The sequence below is a fragment of the Petaurus breviceps genome, unplaced genomic scaffold, assembly GCF_028583685.1.
Source record: "Petaurus breviceps papuanus isolate PSGF00001 unplaced genomic scaffold, PetGlider_PUasm1.0 140, whole genome shotgun sequence".
NCBI classification, from domain to species: Eukaryota; Metazoa; Chordata; class Mammalia; order Diprotodontia; family Petauridae; genus Petaurus; species Petaurus breviceps.
Window position 1 is genome coordinate 41,904,037 of NW_027185698.1, and position 22,460 is coordinate 41,926,496.

The 22,460-nt window shown below is 36.0% G+C and overlaps 1 protein-coding gene across 3 annotated transcripts in view; it reads right to left on the bottom strand.

Annotated features, from left to right (window-relative positions):
- The window catches only part of HTT (huntingtin), a 228,883-nt gene that overhangs the window by 192,433 nt on the left and 13,990 nt on the right, over positions 1-22,460 (bottom strand). For all 3 annotated transcript variants that reach the window (XM_069070716.1, XM_069070714.1, XM_069070719.1), the window contains exons 2-6: positions 21,629-21,712; positions 16,138-16,258; positions 15,102-15,161; positions 13,640-13,719; positions 2,253-2,391 (exon numbers count right to left, since the gene is read on the bottom strand). In XM_069070716.1, coding sequence (XP_068926817.1) covers positions 2,253-2,391; positions 13,640-13,719; positions 15,102-15,161; positions 16,138-16,258; positions 21,629-21,712 — 484 coding nt within the window. The remainder of the gene's footprint in view (positions 1-2,252; positions 2,392-13,639; positions 13,720-15,101; positions 15,162-16,137; positions 16,259-21,628; positions 21,713-22,460) is intronic.

Below are 22,460 nucleotides of genomic sequence, written 5' to 3' on the forward strand. Positions count from 1 at the left end.
ACATAAAGAATGTTATCATATTGTCCCCTAAGTTTTCTTGCCTCCAGGATAAAAGCCCTTTGTTCCTTCAATAGTTGGTCCATCATGGACTTAAATCTCCTCACCATCTTGATTGTCTTTCTAAAAATGTGGTTCTTAGAACCAAGCTCCAGCTCTGTCATCTGCTGGTTATACAGCACTGGGAAAGATACATAATCTCTCCAAAACTCAAGAGTCAAAAGGCTCATTAGTCAAGTAAGAGAGCTGGACAAAAGGGTTGCTGCAATTTCTTTCCAACTCTCTGCTTCCACAGCATGATTTTATAAATGCATGCTGTTGATACAATGAAAACAATGGGGCTATTTACAAACTGTGCTAAAACATAATAAGAACGTAAATTTCCACAGCTCTACAGAAGAAATAATCACTATAGGAAAGATGAATTATGTCTAAAATGTCCCTGGCTTGAACCATCCAAGCCATATCTTTGTTCAGCAAACATGCATCGAGTGCCTACTATATGAAAAGCTTTGGGCCAGGTGCTTCAAGGTAATAAAACAATTCCCTAAATACAGAAGGATAAAAAGAATGACTCAATTCCCTACAATCAGCAGCTAGAGAGAGTAAGAACCAAAATTGTTACCACCATAAGAGATCTGACAGATCATCTAATATATTCCTCACTCCCACTGACAGATGAGAACACTGAGGAACAGGAAGGAGAACTGACCTATCAAACAGGTTGGTGGTAGAGCAGGGAAAAGAAGTCAAGTTCTCCCATCTCCAAGTTTGGTACTCTGCCTCCACCAGGGAATAACGCCTGACTATCCATTCTAAATGGGCCCCCAAAGGGTTAGCAATTACATATTCCCTGTTCATCAGAGCTCCTACAATATAATTCTTTATGACTGCCTGGAAAATATATGCTTTCCCAAAGACATTAAGATTCGGGAGTCCTCACTGGACTCTCCACAAAGATATTCACTTCCCGACAAAGACAAGGGCAGCTCTAAGTCCCTCCCTAAGTCTAAGACACAGCACACATAAACACATGAGTAGAGGAAATAACACAGGAATAAAAAATAAACAACTCAAAGTTTGTCTCTCCACTAGACATTAAGCATCAGAAATATAGAATAACTCAGTCTACTTCTCCTTAAAGGATCTAAAAGGTAACTAGGGGCAGCTAGGTGGTGCAGTGAATAGAGAACCAAGTCTGGAGTCAGGAGGACCTGAGTTCAAATCCAGCCTCAGACACTTAACACTTACTAGCCTTGTGACCTTGGGCAAGTCACTTAACCCCAATTTCCCTGCTCTCCCCCGTCCAAAGAGCAAAAAAAAGAAAAAAGAAATCTAGACATGCACTAATGCTGAAAGACAGAAAGTTTCTGAATGATGAGGATGATGATAAAGACAACAACGACAATTACAATAACAGTAACTGACATTTCTATAGTGTTTTAAGGTTTGTAAATTTATCTTCTCTTATCATTACAAAAACTCTATGAAATACGTTCTCTAGGTAGTGCTATTCCCACTTTACAGAATGAAGAAACTAAGAAAGATAAAGCAACTCACTCAACACCATCCATGGCGTATATATAGCAAATCCACGATTCAAACACATATAGTCACATATCCAGTGAATTTCAGAGGAAAGTTCCTCCGGACTCCAAGACCAGCATTAAGCAGTAATTACAAGTACAAAAGAGTTGCAAATTACCTTTAATAAGTTATAAGATTTAGAGCTGGAAGTGACTCACAAGGTAATCTAGTTGAACTCCCTATTTCAAAGAAACTAAGGTGGAAAGAGAAAAAAATAACCACCTGTGTGGTAAGATATGAACCTGAATTCAAACACAAATCCCCTCATTCAAAAACCCTCTTACATACTATTACTTCCCCAACTACCAGGTATCATGATATTCAAACATCCTTAACTAGTTAAAAGATTAGCTCAATGCTACAAACAAGCAAATAAAAAAACATACACATAACCCCTAACCTTTAAATTGTGTGTCTTGAAATGGCAACCTTAAGTGATACTTTAAAAAAATACATTTTAAAAGTGAAAAGCTCCTAATCTGATGAAGTTCCAATCAGTTCAATTCAAACTGACAAAATCTGGAAGTAATCTGAAATTTCACCAGCAACTTTATTAATCTTAAGACATTCAATAACAGCAAATCGCAAAAGGCAGCTACTTTACTTACAAAACAGAAATCTATCTGGGATTATTCTCAAGTTCATGCACTTGATAAAAGCAACCATACCTTAATTTCATTGTCATTTGCAAAGTTGCCAAAAGATGCCATAATTTTGGGTATAGCAGATGCCAAAGTCTCTTGGACAGATTCTTCTGTTCGCTTGCTTATTCGAGTCAGACAAGGTAAAAGGTTTACCAAATATGGTCTGTAAACATGAAAAGTATATTAATTATTCCTTCTGCTCAATTTTAACAAGAAAAAACTTAACACATCATAATTTGGTGGAAAGATAAAGCCTTCTGGGATAATTATTTATTTCAAGAGATTCTAATGTAAGGAGACAAATTTGCCTTCACAGGATTATCATGGATTCTTTGTCATGAGGTCCATAATTTAACTAGAATATGGCTCTGAAAGGGTGTACATTATTTAAAAAACAAGAAAAAAAAGACAAACAAAAGGAGAAAAGGAAATAATTACAATTTTATATTAAGAAGATACACATGGGGGGCAGAGCCAAGATGATGGTGTAGAAGCAGGAAAACTCCATGAGCTCCCCCCATAATCACCTCAAATACCTATAAAATATGACTCTAAACAAACTTTAGAGCTACAGAACCCACAAAGTGACAGAGAGAAACAAATCTACTGCTGAAGGCAGCCCAGCAGGAAGGGTCTATCACACTGGGAGCAGAGCCCAGCCCCATGTGAGCCCTTGGTTTTAACCTCAGGGTGGCCCCAAGCAGCAGCAGCTGGAGCGGACTTCAGAAGAGTGGATCACCAGAAGCTGTGGTGGTTTCCAGAATTATCAATCCATAAATACCAATGGCAAAGTAAAAGGTCAGTGTGGACTTTGTGAGAACAGGGAGACCAAAAGTGCAATCCGGCCTCTGCCCCCAGGGTGAGAAGCTAAGAAGCAGTGGCAGCGCTGAAGCCATGCAGCAGCTGTTGTGTGGCTGCTTCAGAGCTCCTGGCCTGCAGATTGAAGGGGGCCAAGAACCTATTCAGATGGCAACTGTTCTTGCTTTAACCAGCTTGGATCTGGATTGCTGTCTTGGGGGAGGTCCTGGGGTGTGTGACCAGGTGCTAGAGCTTCTGGAAGCTTCAGAGAGGGCACCCAACTAACAGTTCTGGCAGCTGAGAAAACCACAGTAATTGGGACAAAGCTCTCCTCTCTGGAAGCAGAGTTCTACTGTGGCAAAAAACTCAAAAGTCAAGTAATTGAGTGGCAACATGAGCAAGCAAAGGAAGCAAAGCAAGAACAGCAGTCAAACCTTAGATTCCTTTTTTTAGAGACAAAAAGGATCAAAGCATAGAACAGGAGGAAGACAATGAAGTTAGAACTCCTGTACCAAAAGTTCCCCAGAAAAATATGAATTGATTACAGGCCATGGAGGAGCTCAAGAAGAATTTTGAAAATCAAGTAAGAGAAATGGAGGAAAAATTGGGAAGAGAAATGAGAATGATGCAAGAAAATCATGAAAAGAGAGTCAACAACCTGACGGAAGAAAATAACACCTTTAAAAATAGACTAATTCAAATGGCAAAAGAGGCTCAAAAAGTCAATGAGGAGAAGACTGCCTTAAAAAGCCAAATTTGCCAGAAGAGAATAATTCCTTCAGAATTGGAGCAAATGGAAGCTAATGACTTTATGAGAAATCAAGATACTATTAAATAGATCCAAACAAATGAAAAAAAATAGAAGGCAATGTGAAATACCTCATTGGAAAAACCACTGACCTGGAAAATAGATCCAGGAGAGAAAATTTTTAAATTATTAGACTACCTGAAAGCCATGATCAGAAAAAGAACCTAGAAATCATCCTTCAATAAATTCTCAAGGAAAATTGCCCTGATATTTTAGAACCAGAGGACAAAATAGAAATTAAAGAATCCACCTATCACCTCTTGAAAAAGTTCCACAAAAGAAAACTCCTAGGAATATTATAGCCAGGTTCCAGAGTTCCCAGATCAAGGAGAAAATAATACAAGCAGACAAGAAGAAACAATTTGAATATTGTGGAAACATAATCAGGATAACACAAGATCTGGCAGCTTCTACATTAAAGGATCGAAGGGCTTGGAATATGATATTCTGGAGGTCAAAGGAGCTAGGATTAAAACCAAGAATCACCTACACAGCAAAACTGAGTATAATGCTTCAGGGGAAAATACAGTCATTCAATGATATAGAGGACTTTCAGGAATTCTTGATGAAAAAACCAGAGTTGAATAGAAAATCTGGCATTCAAATACAAGAAGCAAGAGAAGCATTAGAAGGTAAACAGGGAAAAGAAATCATAAGGAACTTATCAAAGCTTAATTATTTACATTCCTACATGGAAAAACGATAATTGTAACTTGTGAAATTTTTCTCAGTATGAGGATAGTTGAAGGGAATATAAATGTATAAATGTGTGTGTGTATATATATATATGTGTGTGTGTGTATACATACATATATATCTATATAGGAAGATATGTGAGCATATGAATACATATGTGAGTGTGTATACATGAATACAGGTATACAAAGACAGAGGGTATAGGATCAATTGAATAGGAAAGGATGATATTTAAAAAATAAAATTAAGAGGTGAGAGAGCAATATAATGAGAAGAGATAGGGAGAGACAGAATATGGTATATTATCTCATATAAAAGAGGCAAGGGAAAACTGTTACAATGGAGAGGAAGAACAGGAAGGCAAAAGGGAATGGGTCATTGAATTTTGCTTAAGGAGGGAAATAACATACACACTAAATTGGGTATCTTACCCTATAGGAAAGTAGGGGGGAAAGAGAATAGGGGGGGGGGGGGAGGAGGGGGGGGGGGGCAGGTTGGTGGGGAGGGAAGTTAGAAGCACACTTTTGAAAAGGGACATGGTCAAAGTAGAAAATAGAACAAATGGGGGGCAGGATAGGAAGGAGGGAAATATAGTCAGTCTTTCACAATATATCCACTATGGAAATGTTTTGCATAACTACACATGTACAACCTATATTGAATTGCTTATTTTCCCAGTAAGGGTGGGTGATGAGGGAAGAATGGAAAGAATCTGGAATTCAAAGTTTTAAAATCAAATGTTTAAAAAAAATTTATTTTTTTTTACATGCACTAGGAAATAATATATACAGGCATATATAGGCACTGGGGTATGGACATCATCTTGCCCTACTGGAAAGCTGGAGGGGGGATGAGTGAGGATATAGGAGAGAGCAGATTGGGGGAGGGGGTATTCAGTGGGATGGCTGTTTTGGGGTGGTGGGTAGGGGAAAGATGGGGAGAAAATCTGTAACTCAAAATCTTGTGGAAATGAATGTGGTAAACATAAAATTAAAAAAAAAAGAAGATACACATGTGAAAAAATACAGGAGTTAAGCATGATAAGAGAGCATTTGCGTGAAGATAAAATGAGTAGAGAGAAAAGCAATATTGTTTTTACAGCATCCTTCAGAACCACATGGACCAAAAAAGAAAAAAAGGAACAGAACAGATGAGGATAGAAGCCTGATACAATAATGACAAATTGATTATCTATATATAAGCTAGTTCCATTTCCCTCAAAATCAAATTAATAATTTCCTCTTTTAAAAGGAGGCAAAACAACAAATAAAACTGATACTGTGAATCTGACTCTCATCAATGAAGAATTGCTTTAAAGGGCAGAAATTAACAAAAACCTTGAGAGGGAGTGACTATTTTAAAAGTTCTTGTCAGAAGAGGAAGAAAGTCAAGAATGGTCTGATATGTACCCTAGATTTGGGGAAAGAGGATTTCAGAAGGTTTATTTTGCTTTATTCTCAATATTCTGCTAATTATCCAAAGAAACCAAGACATAGGTGAATACACATGTGGATACATATATAACTCACAAACTGACTCAAAATTGTAAAAGATGGATAATGAAAAACAAATTTTAAAAAATATAGTGTGGTCCTATAAAAATAGTACAAGGAGCATTTAGAATTAAATGAGTTGAGCTAGCAAGACAATATAAAAAGGACTTTTTTTCATTTTTATTGTTTAAAAAAAGGCTCAAAGAAGCAACAGGACTTAGCAAGTAGAAAGGATGAAAATAATAGATGATGGAGAGAATGCAGAACTGCTCAATTCATATTCTGCTTCTGTTTTCTCCAAGAATGATGGAAATGAAAGAATAAACATGATTAATAGAGAGTCAGTAACCAAGGTAAGAAGGAAGATAAGAATGCCCTTGGCCCTTCATCAGATAAGTTAGCACGACTAAATGAACTACAACCCAGAAGAAATAAAGAACTGGCACATGTGATTAAGCAGCCACCATCAGTGATTCTGAAACACTGTGGGGAGTGGGTAAAGGGTTATTCTCCCAATTGGAGAGGGGCAAATTTCTTACTTTACATAAATCTGTAGAATAAGCAAATTATAGGCCAGTTGTTAGCCTGACCCCAATTCCTCCAGAAAGGCTAATGAGCATCTAGAAAAGGACATAATGACTATAAAGACACAGGTTAAAAGGTTGAATAAAAACAGGTCCTGTCAACTTTCCTTTTCTAACCAACTAAACAGGGAACAAAAAGATGCTACTGAGGGAATCTGCCTAGATTTTAGAAATACATTTCACAAAGTCTCTGGAAAACATGAAGCCATGTTGACTAGACAACATTGTCACATTGTAACCAACATCATTACATTGATTTAGAATTGCCTGAAAAGCCAGAACCCAATGGTTAATGGTTCAGTTTCTAGTGAAGTGCTCCACAGATCTTTGCTTGACCTTATACTGCTTCACATTGCTATCAATGTCTTCTATTAAAGGCATACAAGGTATGTCTATGAAAACTAAACATGACACAAATCTAAGAGGGAAAATTAACACAGTGAATGACAGTTGATACCCCAAAATATCTCAACAAGTTCGACAGACCAAATCTAATAAGATAAAATTTAATAAGGATAAATGTAGTCTTACAATTGAGTTAAAAAAAGTTAACTGCATAATATCCACCACCAGATAGAGAACTGATAGATTCAGAGTACAGACTGAAGTATATTTCCTTTATTTTTCTTGCTTTTTGTTTTAAGAAACATGGCTAATACAGAAATGTTTTGCATAATTTAATATGTATAATAGGTTATCTTATTTCCTGCCTTCTCAATGAGTGGAGAAGAGGCTAGAAAAAGGGAGAGAATTTGGAAATGAAAATAAAAATAATTTTTTTAATTGAGTGAACAAGTACAAGAGAAGAGAATCCTGGCTACAGAGTTTGAAAATACAGACATTTTCTTGTACTACAAATTCAGTATAAGTCAACAGTGTGATATGACAGTCTCCCAAAATCTCATTCAATCTCCAAATACATTAAGAAACATACAACTTCCAGAAACGAGGAGATAATCCTACTCTGAAATCTGGCACAATCAGAAAACCTCTGTTCTGGGTGCTACGTTGTAAGAACATTGATAACTGGAAGAGAATCTAGAGCAGAATAATCAGGATAGCTAAGGATCTCAAGTTCATACTATATAAGCATAAATTAATAGAAACAGGAAAGGTTACCCATTAGAAGAAAAGATTGAGTGGGAACACAACAGTGTCCACACATCCAAAAGACTATTTTATGGAAAAATGAACTAGATTTATTCTATGTGACTCCAGAGGCAAAAACCAAGACATGGGTTAGAAGTTGCAGAGAAAAAAATGTAAGTTTGACATAAAGAAAAACATCCTAACAATCAGTTACCCAAAAGTGGGATGGGCTGCTTCCGGGGGCCATGGAGTGCCCCTCTGTGAAGGTTTTTACACAAAGGCTGGTTGCATGTATTGTAGAAGAGATTCTTTTTCAGATATTCATTAGTCAAACGGGTCTCAAGTTTCCCGACTATTCTGAGATTTTATGATTCTCTAACATAATTAACTGAATAGTATTGAATATATTAGAAGAGACTAATCCAAAGGGGAAAATACACAAAAAAGAGGAAACTAAAGTTATGAAAAACTTAAATCAAAGCATAACACACTGCACTACTTTCATGTTTGTACAGAAAAAGCATAAAAGTCCAAATTCTGTAAAAATCTTTTCTCTAGCTATCAGTAGTAGTATAAGCAATTGCAATAGCAGCAACAAACAGTAACAGCAACAGAAGCTTACATCTATAGAGCAGCTGGCATTAATATCCATTTTTTAAATTTACAAAACACTTCACATATGATCACATTTGAGCCTTACAAGAATCCTGTGAAACACAGATTATTATCCCCTTTTTAAAGACACAGAAACTAAGGTTTAGAAGAGTGTTAGATGTGGCAGAGTAAGAGCTAACTTGAGGTCAAGAATGAAACCTCAGGGTGGTTATGTGGCTCAGTGAATAGAGCATTGGCCCTGGAGTCAGGAGGACCTGAGTTCAAATTCAGCCTCAGACACTTAACCCTTACTAGTCATGTGACCCTGGGTAAGTCACTTAACCCCAATTGCCTTGCCTTCCCCCCTCCAAAAAAAAAAAAAATTTAAACCCAGCTGAAATCCCACCCCAAACACTTAGCTGGGTAAGTCATTAACCTCATACAGCTTCATAAAGTCAGAATAAAATACTGCACTATCTCCCTCACAGAGTTGTAAGGAATATGCTTTACAAACTATAAAGCACAATCAAGGTGAATTATTATCTTAAATCACAAAATATTTGACATACATCTCATTATCTCATTAGACCTTAACAATAACTCAGAGAGGCAAGAAGTGTAAATGTTATTATCTCCATTTATTAAAACAACACTCAAAGAAATGAATAATTTGCTGAGGATCACAAAGCTAATCAATAGTCTTCTGACTACTCAGGGCTCTTTCCACTATACCTATTGTCATGAAACAAGAGTTAGAGGATACCACAAGGAACAAAATAATTAGGAAATATAATTATCACTATATCAAAAGGCAAGTGGAAATGAAAAAAAAAGATTGCTCCATGCCAAGAAAAACCTAAATGATCCACAAAAATATTTACATATAGACTTTGCAAAGAATCAATTTAGACTTGTAAAGAGGTAGAGAAATGAAGACCAAGAAATATCTAAACCATAAAACTTAATATCTTTTTTTAAAGGGCCATTATAAATTTCTCAGAACACAAGGTTTTCATGGAAGATAAAGACATTCCCCTATTTGTGTACAACACTTTTAACTTTCCAGGCATATTGTTCCTTTATCACAACTTCCCCAGTCATTCAATCATTCCACAAACATTCATTAAGCACTTTCTTAATAGGACAGACTCTGAAGATTCCAAGACAAAAACAGCAAACCTCTAGCCCTCAAGGAGCTGACATTCCACTGAGGGAAAGTTATATTAATAAAGAAAAGTAAATACAAAGTATTTTCAGTAGCAGAGTACAGGAAGCCTATACAAAAGCAGAGTTGGGAAATGGAATGTTATACTCTAAAAGCACCAACAAGGTCAGTTTAGCTGAAATACAGAGTAAGTGATGGAAAGCAATGGACAGTAAACCTAGAAAGGTAGGAAAACCCCAGATTAGAAGGGCTTCAAATGCCAAAGAGAGACATTTGTATTTTATCCTGGAGGCAACAAGAAGCCACTGGAGCTTCTAGAGTAAAGGAATGTTATCAATCATTAAACAGATGCTTCCTTCTGATCTCTTCTGTGCATTTTAAAAAATCCTTCCATGACTCACTCTTCTATCTTTTATTCTTTTTCTGGCGTTATGATCACTTACCTCATCTCTCTCCAAATTTTAAAAAACTGTCCCTTTCTCTGATAAAGGTCTCATTTCTAAAATATACAGAGAACTGAGTCAAATATATAAGACTACAAGTCATTCCCCAATTTATAAATGGTCAAAGGATATGAACAGGCAGTTTTCAGAGGAAGAAATCAAAGATATCTATAATCATATGAAAAAATGCTCTAAATTACTACTGATTAAAGAAATGCAAATCAAAACAACTCTTAAGGTGCCACATCTCACCAGTGAGATTGGCTAACATGACAAAACAGGAATATGATAAATGCTGGAGAAGATATGAGAAAATTGGAACACTAATGCATTGTTGGTGGAGCTATAAACTGATCCAACCATTCTGGAGAGCAATTTGGAACTATGGCCATATATGGCTACAAAAATGTCCATACCGTTGACTCAGCAATACCACTTCTAGGGCTGTGTCCCAAAGAGATCATACAAGTGGGAGGGGAAGCAGTATGTACAAAAATATTTTTAGCAGCTCTTTTTGTGGTGGCAAAGAACTGGAAATCAAGAGAATGCCTATCAACTGGGGAATGGCTAAACAAGTTGTGGTACATGAATGTAATGGAATACTCTTGTTCTATAAGAAATGAGGAGCAGACAGACTTCATAATAACCTGTAGAGACTTCTATAAACTGATGCTGAGAGGAGCAGAACCAGGAGAACAGTGACCCAATTGCTGACACAATGTATCTATCTATGATGACTGACTCTGATAGACTGGGCCCATCTCAGCAATGCAAGGTTATAAGACAGCTCCAAAGAACTTACGATGGAAAAAGCTGTCCACATTCAGAGAAAGATTGACGGAGCCTGAATGCAGACTGAAGCAAACTACTTCCTCTCTCTCTTTTGTGTTTTGTTTTGTTCCTTCTTTCTCGTTGTTCATGCCATTGTTTATAATACTTCTTTCCAATTGACTAATGTTTAATGTGAAGATATATGTAGAACCTGTATCGGATTGCATGCTGCCATGGGGGTGAGAAGGTAAGCAGAGAGAGGGAGAGAAAATTTGGAACTCAAAAGCTTGTGGAACTGAATATTGTAAACTAAAAGTAGATAATTTTTTTAAAAAACTGTAGTAAACTGTCCCTTGTAACAAGCAAACAACAAAACAAATCCATGCACTAGTCCTGTCCAAAAGTGAATATGTCATTCTGTATCTCCCATCTAATCCTCTGTCAGAAAGTAAGTTAAAAGGCTTCACCATTGGACCTCTGGTGTTATGGCTGGTCACTGTAACTCAAAACCTTCACTACTGAATACTGAGAACCCTCTTAAAATAGGTTTTCATGACACCGCTCCCTGCCGGCTCTCCTCCTGCCTGATAAGTCCTTGCCAGTCCAAAACTCTATCTTGAGTCTTCTTCTCTTTTCTCCCTTTATTCTCTCATCTCATCAGCTCCCATGGGATCATTTATCATCCTTAGGCCAATAACTCTCTATCTCCAGTACTGATCTCTCTCCTAAGTTCCAGTACTGCATCACCAATTACCTCCTGGACATTTTAAACTGCTTCAAAGTATCTCAAACTTAATGTATCAAAAATAGAGCTTAATATTATTCCCCCAAAAAATATCCCTCTTCTGTATTTTTCTCTTACTATTGAGATTAAATCAATCCTTCTAGCCATTGAGGCTCAGGAATGTCATGCTTAACTCCTCACTCTCATTCACCCAATATATCTAATTAGTTGCCAAATCTTGTCACTTCTACTGCAACATCTCAGACATACCCTTCTATGAACTCCCATGGCCATCAGGCTAGTTCAAGTCCTCATCACCTCTCACTTGGATTATAGGAGTAGGTCCTAAATTGGTCTACCTTCTTTAATCAAGTCTCTCTCTACTCTACAAAAGAGATAACATAATTTTCCTAAAGTTCACACTCTAGGATCAAATAAATATAAACTATTCTGTTTGGCATTTGGTCTTCACAACCTGATGCCTTCCTACCTTCTCAGTCCTCTTAGGCCTTACTCCCCTGCATACATCTTCAGTCCAACCACACTAGCCTAATTGCAGTTCCTCACACAAGACAAGCCATCTTCCATCACCATTCCTTTACTCAATGGCTAGTGACCCACTCTCATCCCTGGAATCTATTCAATCCTCACCTCTGATTTCTCAGAATCCCTACTTTCTTTCATGACTCAATTGAAGTACCACTTTCTACATGAAGCCTTTGGAATTCACACCAGTAGCTAAGAGAACTGCCTCCTAAAATTGCCTTTTCATCATTTTGCATCTATCACAGATGTGCTGTTATCTACATGTTGTCTCCAGTTTGAGTGCAAACTCCTGGGAAACAGCAACTCTTTTGGGGGGGGGGGGTTGAATTCCCAGTGCTTAGTGTAATATCTGGAACACAGAGGCACATAACTGAACATCTGTTGACCGATTTTTGGCATTACTCCAGGAATTCTGTCAATACACCTATTGGATTTTCTTATCTATTCTAAATATTTGCTTGCCCTTAGAAAATAAGACATAGTATTTTCAACATGTATTTCTTTTTAGAACACTGTATGCTCTTCTGGAGAGAGGTGATATGACATATTAGAGAAAGGGCTAGCCTAGGAGTCAGGAAGACCTTTGTTCAAGTCCTGCCTTTCACACATAATAGCTCTGTGACCAATATTAAGTAATTAAGCCCCAAGTACCTATAACAGAAATGGGAATTTGAAGATCTTCCGTGACCTTTAATAAGCCTAAGGTAATGTGAAGATCATCCCTGCTTTGAAAATATACTCTACCCCCTAATAGGCTAAATGTAATCACATGGAGTCTATGGTGGGAGGAGTTTGATGAAGAGTGGAGCAGAGCCCACAGGAAGCTGGAAGTCAGAGCAAGCTAGACTGGGAGGAGGAAAGGACACATTTAAGGGAGTGAGATAGGCTTTGTGAGTAAATGTTGGGTTTTTTCCCACCTGCTCTGACAGCTAGACTTGTGTTGGTTGGGAAGGCTAAAGGATGTGCGGCTGTGGCTTATTAACTTCTTTGCTACTGTGATGGAATCGTCTTACTGGTTTTGGAATTCGGTTTTTTGGCATCTGAATAAATGTTTTGCTTCTGTCTTATATATGGAGAGTCTGTTATATTTTGCAATTGAGCACCATGCAGGTATATTTATAGTGACCATGAGTACTGTGAACATTGCACTGGTGCTACAGTACCTCAGACAACTCTTAAAGACTATGAGTTAAAGACAAGCTGCTGATCCATTATAATGCATATGGAGAAGTTTTTCTCACATTGATGAAATCTTGAAAGGTCTAGGTCAAAAAATATACAAATAAAAATATTCTCATAAAGATAATATATGTTTAAAATTCCAAGTGATCTAAGTGACAATGGAAAGTAGTCGAGTTAAAGTAATTGAGTTGTACAATATTACTAGTTATGGCCTACATAAGAAAAGGGGCACAAAAAATATCATCAAGAACATATATTAACGGTGGTTAATTTATGTAGTAGAAATAAATGACAATAAGACAGGGACACGAACATACCGACAGCACCAGCAATAGCCACAAAATGTTACAAAAACAAGAATTATATGGGATGAGAAGGTATGGATACTTTGAGATCACTAGTGGAGGGAAGAGGCATGTAGAATCATGGATTTATCCAAATAAATACTGATAAGTTACTACTTCGATACATAAACCAAAATAAATTAAATTGAACAACACTAAAGTGAAACAGGTTACCTGCATTTCTGAGGTCGAACAAGATGGGCAAGTTCAGCAAACCTCCAAAGAGCAGCTCTCAAACTTCGGGAAGCACCATTCTAAGAAATAATAAGTAATAGGTTATATATTAGTGGTAACATATTCTCTGGCACTGAAAGGATTTTATACAAGTAAGAATATATTACTGGGGGTGGCTAGGTGGCACAGTGAATAGAGCACCGGCCCTGGAGTCAGGAGTACCTGAGTTCAAATCCGACCTCAGACACTTAACACAAAAAGTATCCATGTGACCTTGGGCAAGTCACTTAATGCCAATTGCCCTCCAAAAAGCAAAAAACAAAACAAAACAAAAAAAGAATATATTACTGACAAATAAGATACTGTATAGATAGCTATTTAACTGCAAAAAGTCCATATAAATATACTGAGTCTGAAATTTATAGATTGTTTTATGGTTTACTATAATACCTTTAAAATTATTTGAGTCTCACATCAAACCTGTGAGGTAGGTAGAGCAAATATTATCAAACTTATTTTACAAGTAAAGAAACAAAATAAGGTTAGGTGTCTTTCCCAAAGTGAACTGAACTAATCAGAGGTAGAAGGGAGACATACATATTCAGGTCTTCTGATACTAAATTCAGTACTCTTTCTACTACCTAACTGCTAACAATAATTATTACAAGAATTTTTAATCTATCAAACTAAATATATAAAACTAAATCTTAATTTCTAATTTCTAGCTCTTCTTTTTGCTCAAAGGTAACATAGTGAAAATCTATTTCATCCAAATGATACTCTTTTACAAAATGTTTAGATCAATTGAGGAATGGCTAAATAAGTTGTCGTATGTATTTGTGATGGAATACTATTATACTATAACAAATGATGAGCAGGATGCTCTCAGAAAAACCTAGAAAGACTTACATGAGTTAGTACAGAGTGAAATATAATGGGCACAAAGTAACAGCAATATTGTAGGATGATCAGCTGTGAATGACTTGGTTATTCTGAGCAATACAACAATCCAAGACAACTCTGAAGGACTTAGGATGAAAAATGCTATCCATTCCCTGAGAAAGAACTGATGGTGTCTGAATACAGATTGAAGCAACTTTTAGGTTTTTTTTTCACTTTCTTTACTTTTCTTGAGTTTTTAAAATCTGTTTTCTTTACAACATGACTATTATGGATATGTTTTGCGTAACTATACATACATACATAGCCTATATGAAATTGCTTGCCTTCTCAATGAAGGGGAGTAAGGAGGGAAAAAGGAAGAGAATATGGAATTCAAAATTTAAAAATAAATGTTAAAAAATGCTGTTTACATGTAACTGGGGAAAAATTAAATACTAAAAAGTAAAAAATAAAAATAAAAATGTTCAGATAAAATATATATCCAAGTAAATAATTCTGTATACTAGTCCATACTTTTGTAAGCATTCTTGATTTCAAGCTCTCCAAAAAGAAAAAATACCTTTTTTATTTCCTTATAGAGCTCTAACTGTAATCTGGGAAGATTAGATTCCATCAAAGCCTAAAAAAGAAAAAAGAATAGTTTAACTACATAAAGAAGATGTGCTTTACTAACAGCCCTGGAGAACACTATAACAAAATATAACTATAACAAAATCATTCGTGTGAGTAAATTATGAAAAAAAAAACCCTCTTTTTGTTAAACCAGATATACTTCATGTCATTCTCACATGAAATATATATTGCAAAACAATTCTAAAGATCATAAAGTAAGCTTCAGTTACAAAATATAATTGGGAAATGGGTAGAAATGGCAGAGGCTGGGATGTCTCACTTCCCATTCAAATGCAGTTTTCCAAAGAAATCACAAAGCTGATACTCAGGTAGAGAACCTGATGCTTGTCCTGAAAAGCAATTAGCCCTCATTGGGAATTTCGAATTATGTCTACAAAATTGTCTAACACTTGCAAAAACATACCAATTTTCTCATAATTCTCTCTGAACCTTTATGTTTAAACATATTTTAAAACTAAATCAATTTATAACAAGAGATAACTTAAATTCAATAGTTATGGACCTCGCTGAAATTTTATAGTCTTCTGCAGAAATTTAAGGACAAATTGTTCCCACCAAAAGCAAATTGTTAGCAGTAGATAAAATGAAGTTCAAAGCAAAGAAATGAGGGCTATTAAATAATTATATAACATTAGTTCCACAGGAACAACATTATACTTGTGTCTAGGTCAACCAATCTAAAAAGTGCAACAACAAAAATGTAGTAACATTTGTTTGGAGTAACATTAGTTGAACTATGTCTCAATAAGACAAATCATCCTTTCCACAATGTTATGGAGGTGAACTGTCACCCAACAATTCACTATGCCTATAATACGGTGATATATGTTATCAATATGGCACACCCAACCAAACAAAATCAATGAAAAAAATTAGGAACAGTCTCATTTGTATATTTATAAGAATTCCTATGTGGTCTTCAAGAACTCAAAAAATATGAACATGCTACCAAGAGTTCTTACTTTTATAACTTTATTGAGACATTCATCAGCTACCATTCTGACATCTGATTCTGCATCATCACTGCACAGAAGAAAGAGTTCCATAGCAATGCCCAAAAGTTTCTGAAATTCTGGAGAATTTCTAAATAAAAGAAGAAAAAGTTATACTTGTTAGACATATTGATGAAAAAAAAAATTTCACACCTAAAGAGATGGTCTCAGAAACTTCAAATCCAAATGTTCAGTGTTTTCCTTAGAACAGGTTTGTTTTATTTTTATTTATAATATTCCTTAAAAAATGGAAAATCAGGATTTCCCAACTTGACCATTTTTACTCCTTACTTACAATATTAATTTTAATGCATACTTAGTAAGACTATGAGCAGATCTACCTATAAATTACTGTTTCAGAATTCAATTAAGAAAGGGGTAATGTTAGTATCTCACAAAAATGGTAATCAATTTAAATCTGAAAACTTTATTTCATTATATAACTGGATAAACCTAACTGGCTGCCCTAAAATCATTTCCTAAAAGTATAGAAAAGGGCTCTTTACATGTCAAATGTAAATAACAACCTTATGTTACCTAAACAATGATGATGCTGGTGACCAAAATCAGATTATTTCATAATGATTGCCCCAAATTCTAAATACGTTCAGGAAAAGGAGGAATTTTTTACCCACATGTCTAGGTAGTGACAACAGCGCCATCATTCCCCTATCAAAAGTAGCAAAAGAAGTCATAGTGATCTTTTTTTTTTTTAAAGCAATTGGGGTTAAGTAACTTGCTCAAGGTTACATGGCCAGTTATTTCTCAGTGTGGTGCTAAGTATCTGAGCCTGGATTCAATCCCCAGGTCATCCCAACACTGGAGCCGGTGCTCTTACTCGCTGAGCCACCTGGCCGCCCCTAAGCAATCGGGGTTAAGTAACTTGCTCAAGGTTACACAGCAAGGTGTTTTTGGGTGGGTGCTAAGTGTCTGAGCCCGGATTCGATCCCCAGGTCATCCCAACACTGGGGCCGGTGCTCTTACTCGCTGTGCTACCTGGCTGCCCCATAGTGATCTTTTTTAAGTGGAGGGGAAGGGAAGAAAGTTATCATTCCAAAATCTTTTCCAGAAGAGCTGGAATAATTCACAGCTCTATAAGCATTCATTAATGTACCTATCTCATCATAGTTCTCTCATATTTACATATTCAACTTTGTCAATCTGATGGATAAAAATATATAATCTCAATTGTTTTACTTTGCACTTTTCTTATTAGTGACATGAAGCATTCTTTCATGAGTTTGTTGAAAGCTGGGATTTCTCTTTTTAAATATTTTTCAATCATATTTAACTACTTTATATTTGTTTTTATTTATTCTCTTTATATCTATCCTGTACATATTCATGTCCTTGTCGTTTCCCTCATCAGAATATAAACTCCTTGCTAGTAGGGACTGCTTCATTTCCTGCAGCTGCATCCCTAGTACTGTCTTATGACAATGCCCAGCACCTATCAGGAACTTAATAAACACTAGATGATTGATTTGGGAATGACTTCTGTTCTTACATGTTTATAAAACTTCCCTATATATCTTTGGATATCAAACCACTTCAAGAGATATTTGCAAAACAGGCTTTTCTCCTCAATTAACTGCTTCTCTCCTAATTCTAGGTAAATTCATTTGGCACAACAACCAAAAATGAACTACACTTACCTTTTAACCTGGCAACAGTGTTATTAGGCATAAAACCCAAGGAAGTAAAAGATGGAGGGATAGGTCCCCCCCTCCATATGTACATGTATACACAAACACATACATTTGTGTATACACAAACATATACATAAACCCATATAAAATAATTTTGTAGAAGACAAGAACTAGAGAGTCAGTGCTCAATAACTGGGCAATGGCTGAATAAATTGTGGTATATTAACATAATGAAATATAATTGAATCATAAGGAATAAGAAATATGCAGAATACACAGAAGCTGACACATTAAAACCTCTATCCTAAATTTATTCTGTAGGAGAGGGACTTGGGCTACAAAACTTGGTAGGTCTTAACTGAATTACAATTCTAATAGCATTGGTTATTTAACTTCATAGACTCACAAAAGGTTGGATGTCATTCAGTCTAACCTTTAAATTTTTCAGATAAGAAAATTAAAATCCAGAAAGGGAAAGTATCAAAAAGGGTATCATAAGCCCATTAATGATAACTGAAGATCACTTATTAAAAACACCTGTGTGTCAGACATAGGCTTACACACCAGGGGTGGGGAACCTGCACCCTAGAGGCCACATGTGGCCCTCTAGGTCCTCAAGTGCAGTCCTTTGACTAATTCCAAACTTCACAGAACAAATCCCCTTAATAAAAGGATTTGTTCTATAAAACTTGGACTGAGTCAAAAGGCTGCACCCAAAGACCAAGAAGGCCACATGTGGTCTTGAGGTTGCAGGTTCCCCACCTATGATTTACACTCTACCAACTCTAGTCCTGTACATCTCTGAGTTTTTTGCTTTTTGGCCAGAGGAGACTAACAGAGATAGGGCCTAGAAGGGCCAGCATACTTACAGCAAAAATTTCTGCTCACAGTCATGACAGAAAACAACATAGCACTATGGCCAAGCACAATCACCAGTGGTCAAAGTGGGCCTAGGCCTTCATGAAAAGGTTAAAACCATGCTAAATAATATTTTGTCTAAGAAGGGAAAAGAGAATAAAAGGCAAAGTTTTTTATCAGAACTGGTAAAAAAACAAAATTTAAGTAGAGAAGCACTTAAGGAAGTTTCAATTATATGGAAAATTTACTTGAACAAAACACTGTAGATGATAATAAAATGAGATATTACCATATGTAATTAAAAGTGGGGAGGAAAGGGCCCTTTTTGATCTTGAAATCTGCCTCATCAATATGTTATTCTTAAGAACGTCTTTCAGGGCAGCTAGGTGGCGCAGTGAGTAAAGCGCCGGCCCCAGAGTCAGGAGGACCGGAGTTCGGTTTCAGCCTCAGACAGTTAACACCCACACACACACAAAAAAAGAACTAGCCGTGTAACCTTGGGCAAGTTACTTAACCCCAACTGCCCTCCAAAAGGGAAAAAAAAAATCATCTTTCTTTGGGGAGGCTAGGTGGCACAGTGAATAGAGTACCGGCCCTTGAGTCAGGAGGACCTGAGTTCAAATCCGGCCTCAGACACTTAACACAAAAACTAGCTGTGTGACCTTGGGCAAGTCACTTAACCCCAGCTGCCCTACAAAGAGCAAAAAAAAAAAGTCTTTCTTTAAACCTGGAAGGACTTGCATGAATTGATGAAGTGAGCAGAATCAGAACATCGTACACAGTAACAGCAACATTGCACAATGACCAATTCTGTCAGACTTAGCTCTTCTGAGCAATACAACGATCTAAGACTTCAAAAGATTCATGAAGGAAAATGTTATCCACATTCAGAGAAAGAACTATAGAGTCTGAATGAAGATCGAAGCACACTATTTTCTCTTTTTGTTTTTTCTTTCTCATAGTTTTTCCCTTTTGCTCTGATTCTTCTTTCATAACATAACTAATATGGAAATATGTTTAATATGATTGTACATGTATGGTCTATATCAGATTGCATACCATCTTGGGGAGAGAGGAAGAAAAAAGAGGGAAAAATTTAGAACTTAAAATCTTATGAAAGTGAAGTTGAAAACTAAAAATAAAAATTTTTTTTAAAAATAGCCAAAAACAAAAAAAGGTCTTTCTTTAATCCATACGCAACTGAAAAACAAATATAATGCTATAAACATGATGACTACATATAAGCTTTACGATGATACTGATGATAGGATAGTAAAATAAATAAAAAAACACTGTACTTGGAATTAGAAGACTTGAGTTCAAGATCTTGTGTCATCAGCAGACTTCACTGAGTTTCAGTTTCCTCATCTTCAAAATGTGGTTAATAACATTTGCATTATTTGCCTAACGGACTTGTTAAAGAATTACAAGGAAATGCATGAAAAACTGCCAAGTGCTATGTAAGCTGATATTACAGTAAAAATTATAAATTTCCTTTTATTCTCACAATATGCCTATAAATGGAATAGAACTTTGGATACTAACACGTTATCACAGAATAAAAGATGCAAGTCTGATATCAGACAGTACATAAAGGCCTTGAGTCAAGAAGATCTAGGCTCAAGTCCTACTTCTGACATACAAGTTGCAGGACCCTGTGGCCCAGACTGAGCTCTAAGACTGTAGGGTACCAATGTAACACATGAAGAAAGATGGTTTGCACAGCAGTTCACCAAAAAGATGGAATCACAGGCCTCTGTATTGAAGAAAAAGAAAAAGCTGGGAACAATCTACCCAATCCCCAATAAACCAAACCCTCCAAAAAGCTAAGACTAGGAAAACACAGAGGTTTTAGGACAACCTTATTAATTTCTGTCAGATCAAGGGGAAATAACCATTAAAAAGAGACCAGTAGGGCCCATAAGCTCAGATAACCCATAAAAACAACTCCTAAAAGTAAACCTAGAACTCAAAAGTTCAAGGATCCAAACATCCTGTAGTTTCTGCAAATTTGGCAAGAGATAATTACAATAGATTACCAAATACTTTCAAAGTTCTACAATGTGAAACATATATGTGTCCATATGTACATGTTTTTTTACATAATATATACAGAATTCTTCTGAAAAGACAAAGTTTACAGAAGCCAAAGATATCAAGCTTGAAATTTTTTATCAAATAGAAATGCAATCCAAAAATTGAACTTAAGGCATAGCTTAATCTCCTTTTTAGTAATCTATTGAAATCTAAGTTAGAAAGTCACCCCCTTTTCAGTCACCCTAGAACAAACAGACATAAAATAGTAAAAAATAGCCAAATCAAAACAGACTTCATTACTATATTTGTGTAGCAAAGTAGTGTGATATGACATCTAAATATGTATGTGTGGGGGGGGGATATTAGATATTTATAACAATGAGAGACAAAATATCTACTAAGCATCTAAATTTGCTGCATAAAGAATTTGATGGGACTTGTCCAGGTTGCTAAGTTCCATCAAGTCAGAATATGGTTCCCATGCCTGAAAGCTAAGAATAAATAACAACTTAGCATAAAGAAGATAATTTTTTTTCACAGTACTCATATGTACTATTTAATGTTATCTTCTCAACATTCTTATGATAAGAAGAAATACAGGTATCTACAACCCCCTTCATCACATGAAAGCAGTTTGAAATACAACAAATTTAAGTAAGATAATATTACTGAATATCACAATAGTGAAATGATTATAACTATTCAGTATAAAATGACAAGAAAGAAATAGCAATAAAAGTGTTGCCTGTGAATACAAGTAGCATTATTCTGAATGCCATAAATATTTTAAATGATTTTGCCTCCTGGTGATAAATTATTTCATTTTAAAATAGAAGTTCTTGAAGATTTTAAGTTCTTTGGGAGAAATAATAAATTTTTAGAATATAACAGATTAAAAATGCATTGTTTTTAATTACCTGAGAGACTGAGCCACTATGTTTTCACATATTGTCAGGCAATGATTAACCCGGTCTTTCTTAGTAGTTGAAAGTTCTTTCTTTCTAAAAAAAAGTAAGAAGTAAAAAAAACATTGCGTTAGCCACACTTTTTGTTTCTAAGTGCAATTTACGAATTTAAAAATCATCAAACCCATACTATCTCCAAGGTTCTGTGCTAAGTGCTTCAAGGGGATGACTTATGCACAGTCACTCAACAAGAATTTAATCAAGCATTTACTATGGTTTAGGCACTGTGATGAATGATAGAGTTACACAAAAGGCAAAACCAGTCCCAGTCTTTAAGCTCTCTAATGGGGAGACAATATGCAAATAACTATGTACATACGAGGTATATATATCATGTAAATGTAAGGTGATTTCAGAGGGAGGAAGGAAGGCTGGTAGAAATGAAGAGGTACAGCATTCCAAGTATTGGGGCCAGCTGGTAAAAAATCCTGGAGAGATGGAGAGTCGAATGTAAAGAATAGCAAATGGGCCGATGTAGTTGAATCACGCAGAAAATGGCAAGTATAAGAAAACTTAAAAGGTAGGAAGAGTCCAGGCTATGAAGCATTAAATGCTATACTGTTTTATATTTGATCGTGAAGATAACAGAAGTTTACTAAGAGGGTGAAATGGTCAAATCTGTGTTAGGCATATCACTGTAACAGATGTAGTAGGGAAAGACCTGAGGCAGAAAGAACAATTAGAAGACTACTGAAGTAGTCTAAGCAAGAAGTGATGATGACCTGTAGTGGGGGGGAAGAGAGGGGTGTTGGAGTTGGCTGATTATATAAGAGACGATGTGAAT